This window comes from Crocodylus porosus, unplaced genomic scaffold, assembly GCF_001723895.1.
Source record: "Crocodylus porosus isolate Cpor-Errol unplaced genomic scaffold, CroPor_comp1, whole genome shotgun sequence".
Lineage (NCBI taxonomy): Eukaryota > Metazoa > Chordata > Crocodylia > Crocodylidae > Crocodylus > Crocodylus porosus.
The window spans coordinates 2436108-2440547 of record NW_017728945.1 but is presented as its reverse complement, the minus strand read 5'-3'; the positions used below and the strand labels follow the sequence as shown (position 1 = coordinate 2440547).

Below are 4440 nucleotides of genomic sequence, written 5' to 3'. Positions count from 1 at the left end.
CTCACCCGTCCGGACTCCGGCGGGGCCTGGAAGCAGCACGAACGGCTCCGCAGCGCACAACAAGCCGCTCGCAGCGCCGCTAGCCACGCCCCCACCCCGCCCGCCGAGCCCCATTGGCTGCGTGGCCCACGTGCCCGACGCGCCATTGGAGCGCCCGCCCGCCCGTCACGTGCGGACCGGAGGTGGAACCTGCCGGCGGGGGGGGAGGGGGTCTGGGGTCCCCCATCCTCAATCGTCCCTTCATTCCCGGCCTGGCTGGGCAATGACTTTCCCCGTGGGGCTTCCTCGCTCGGCCGTATCCTTCCCTGGGCTGCGTCCAGTACCTGCGCCGGCCTCGCGGGGCAGCGGCGCCCCCAGGAGCCCCTGGTGTCACCGCTCCGGGGTGGGCTGCACGAGGCATCTCCTCCTTGTCCACCTCGTTGAGGCAAAGCGCGAGGTGGAGCCGGCGGAATGGCCTTGCAGGCGCCAGGGTTTCTTTCCTGCGGGCCTGGGGTTGGCATCGCGGGAGGTTTGCACGCAGGGAGAAGGCAGGATACACACGTAGTGGTGATGAGCAGCAAGGCCCAGCTTGGGGTGGTAGTTGGCACGATTCACACTTGTTGGTCCTTCCTCTCTCCCAAACAAAAGGACATTTTTAGCCGGAGATAATCCACGGGTGCTCCAAACAATCTATTTTTCATAGGGGCGGGTAAGTAAAATTCCTTCCTTATCCCTTTCTGACCAGCATTCAATCACACTTCCATCTGCAGGGATGGAATGATAGCCCCTCACTCTCCGTGGCTGCTATTTTCAGCACAATAAGGCAGTACCGGTCGAAATCCAGAAAGGAAAGTCACTGGAAAATCTCTTCCTAGACATAAGGAAATGGACAGGATAAAACCCAACTTTTGTGAGATTCTTTATAGTAAATGTTACACAAGCTCAAATTTTTTATTCTGAATTTAATAATAACGTATCACAGCTGTAAATGTGAGCTAATGCTTTTTGGTGGAATGCAGGTAAATTTGGATCTACTGAAGAGTATACAATTGAAGTGATATGATCACATATATGTGTGCTGTCATCCATCCCTGTATCTGTATGTGGAATGCCCATAAATTGTCATTATTTTGGAATACATGAAAAATCAGAAACTGAAAATGCAAATAATTTTTCTTCAAGCCATCTTCAGTTTTAATAGATTTCAACTTTATTAATGCCAATGGTTTTGTTTGGCACTTCTGGACTCATGAATACTTAGTTTACCAGTTGCCCACTGAATCCTATTCAACTATTCATGTTCTAATGGCCCGTAAATTTGGGGCTATTCTAATTCCCAGTTTGCAGACATGACATTGGCATTTGGAGCAGTCCCATCTCTGCCACAGGCTGGGGAACATCTGATCATGTAGAAAGTATTGAGAGGCAGCTTCATACCAGCTTTAGTAAAAAAGACTACCCATTAGGGGATTAAGGCCATGACATTACATTAGCCTGACTCTTCTTCCTCACAGTTACCTTAGGAAGGCTCCACATGATGTACATTTCAAACTTGGCTGATCCTGAAATATCGTAGACGCTTTGTGAAAATACTGAAGATATTTGGACACCTGCCATCGCCTGAATTTTCTGTTTGCCAGCTTTCATGTTATAGTTTTTTCACTCATATGATGGCAGCCTTCTGTTATCACCAGCCTTGGGTTTTCTCAAATAATGCTGAGCTTAATCCTTAGAACTGTCTCTAGGAAGGTCACGGGTGTCTTAAAACCCTTTCAGTCTCCAAAACCCTCTGAACCCTTGAAGTCCAAACTTCAGCTCAGAGTGAGGCCATAGTGAGTCTTTGTCCTGTTTTACCATGTGACATTTTTATGCCATGGCATCACTTCATAACACAAGCATATATTCAGTTTCAGTGCAAGAAAAACGTTGTGTAAAATTGTGATGATTTGAAGCAGCATCACTTTTGAGTTATGCTTTTTTTAAAGTGTGGTGTTATGTTACTGCAGTGTCTTAGATCTGTCATGATGTTTTGATTCAACATACTGACACATCTGTGTAGTGCTTTCATGTTGCATTATGATATGGAATAAAAAAAATGTGATGCTCCTTGGCACAGTGCTATCATGATGATGCAGTGTGGTGACATTTAGCACATCATAAAACACATTGAGCCTAGTATGTTGGCATATAGAGCATGAATTATTTTTGGTGCAATTAAATCATATTGTATTGATATTTTAAGAAAATTGAGAACATGACTGTTTAAGGGAGGTGTTTAAGGTAATGGACAAGGTTGGCATAATAACAAATGGGGACAATGTGGCTTGAATAAATTTAGGCGGGTAATTAGAAGACTTATAAGCATCAGAGGAGTGAGATCCTAGAAGAGCCTTCCAATATGAGTAGTGGAGGCAAAATACCTAACTAGTTTTAAAATGGAGCTTGATGAATGTCGTTGTTGGCAATCACTTGATATGAGGATGATTTTTACCACATCTTATTGATGGATCTTGAGTTGACTTAAGTGTCTGATCCTTGAGCCACAGATCCATCCGCAGAATTTGCAGGTCTGTCTTCAGGGCGGAGATGGATGTATGCTGGGATTTCTATCATTTTCCTTCCTCTGCTCTCTCTCCTGTGCTTTGAGGGCAAGGTGTTTTACCTCAGAATTGGCTTCCACTTGGTTGAGGTTCCAGTGCCATTGGAGTCAGTTGGCAGCCAGCTTCTCCCAGCTCTTGATGTTGGCATCTGTTTTCTTGAGATCTGCCTTGAATGTGTCCTGGTAACATTTTCTCTGGCTGCCATAAGAGTTCAGGCTACAACTAAACTGGGAGTAGAGCACTTGTTTTGGGAGTTGAGAGTCAGACATCTGCACACAACATCCAATCCGGCGAAGCTGGTACTTGAGGATCACCAGCTCACAGCTGGTAACGAGTTTCAGCAAGAATGTTGGTGTTTGTGTGGCCATCTTCCCATTTGATGTGGAGGATTTTCTTAAGCCTTGATCAACCTATTCATAGGATTATTTGATGTGGATGCCTGAACTAGCCTGGCACTGGAACCAGAAGGTCCTTTCCTTGTCATGTTCCTACGACACTTCAGCAACCCCTCATCTAGCTATGACATTTAAGACTGGATAATGAGGCTGTAACATCTTGGAGAGTGAAAGGGGTGTTGGTCATAGCCGTGTTGGTCTAAGAACATAGGCAGACAAAGTTCTTTGGGTAAATTTGGTATTTTTTATTAGCCCAACTGAGTTGGTGTAATAAAAGATACCAGATTTACTCAAAGAAACTTGTCTGTCTTCGGAAAGTGCAGCGCACTGGAAGGTGCACATCGGCTTCACATTGAAAGGATGCTGGGCAGAGCTCTAGGGCTCTGCTCCTTGTTACATGCATTGTTACATGCATTGCACAATTAACGGGTTACTCACACAATAAATTTCGGCAGGCCACAAGTGCAAACGAATTATCATGTAATTAACCAGTTAATTGTGCAATAAATCTGGGCCTCCCACGCATGCAAAAAGTCCTTATCGCACAATCAAAATGTCTATGCAGCTGTAAAAAGAGGCAACCAGTCATGAAACCGCTGCTCGAGAGCTGTACCACCGGTTTCTATCGGGTGCGGCGGGGACAGGGGCGCAGCGAGCGTGGCCCGGTGAAGCCGCCAGGGGGCGCCAAGCGGCCGCGTGACGAGCCGGGCGTGCGCCGCTGCTCAGGGCCCCACGTGACCACGCCTGCGGCCGCACGCGCAGGGGGCGGGGCCCGCTTGGAGTCACGTGGCCTCGTGCGCCGCCGGGCTGTGAGGACGCCAAGATGGCGGCGAGTAACTACTACAGCTTCCCGCACGGCGCCGCCGGGCCGCAGTACAGGTAACGGGGTCGCGTCCCAGCTCCGTCACGCTGCTCTGCTCGGGGCTGGCCCGGCTGGCGGGTGCGGGGCGCAGCGGCGAGCCGCGCGGGGAAGCCCGGGGAGGGGTTGACCTGCCCCGCCCCCGCCGAGCGCCCGTGGCTCCTTGTCCGCCTGCGCCGCTCCCCGCCCTCCGGCCGCTTCTCGCCTCCTCTTTCTCCTCAGACCCCGGCCGCGGTGCCCCTTTCTGCTGCCCGCCCGCTGCCTCCACGGCTCTACTCGTCGTCCTCCTCCTCCCCCTCTTTCCTTCCCCGGGCTGGGCGCTGGCATTCCCCTCGGGTGCCCTTCGTCCCGCCCCGGGATCCCTCGGTCCCCGCAGCCCCTGGGGCTCCAGCCGCCTTCCTCACCGGGGCTGGAGGCTTCACCTGCACGGATCCCTTCTCTTCGGTAACTCCTAGAGAGCGGCCTCATCCGCGGATTTCGGTGCCTGCGTCATGCTCCAGCACCGTCAGTCCGTCCTCTCTGTGTCTTGCTAGGCTTGCTGCCTGTAAGGATTTGCTCCCGTGCTCTTCCTGGATTTCTTTGCCCTCCCCTGCATCCCCTCCCCCCC

At 50.8% G+C, this 4440-nt stretch overlaps 2 protein-coding genes across 2 annotated transcripts in view; one reads left to right on the top strand and one right to left on the bottom strand.

Annotated features, from left to right (window-relative positions):
- The window catches only part of ELAVL1 (ELAV like RNA binding protein 1), a 60845-nt gene extending 60746 nt beyond the window's left edge, over positions 1 to 99 (bottom strand). The window contains exon 1 of the mRNA XM_019550624.1: positions 6 to 99. The gene's annotated coding sequence lies outside the window, so the exon portion shown is untranslated. The remainder of the gene's footprint in view (positions 1 to 5) is intronic.
- Positions 100 to 3751: 3652 nt separating this feature from the next.
- ZFR2 (zinc finger RNA binding protein 2) overlaps positions 3752 to 4440 on the top strand; it is a 124775-nt gene continuing 124086 nt past the window's right edge. Inside the window, exon 1 of the mRNA XM_019550679.1 lies at positions 3752 to 3853. Coding sequence (XP_019406224.1) covers positions 3798 to 3853 — 56 coding nt within the window. The 5' untranslated portion in view covers positions 3752 to 3797. The remainder of the gene's footprint in view (positions 3854 to 4440) is intronic.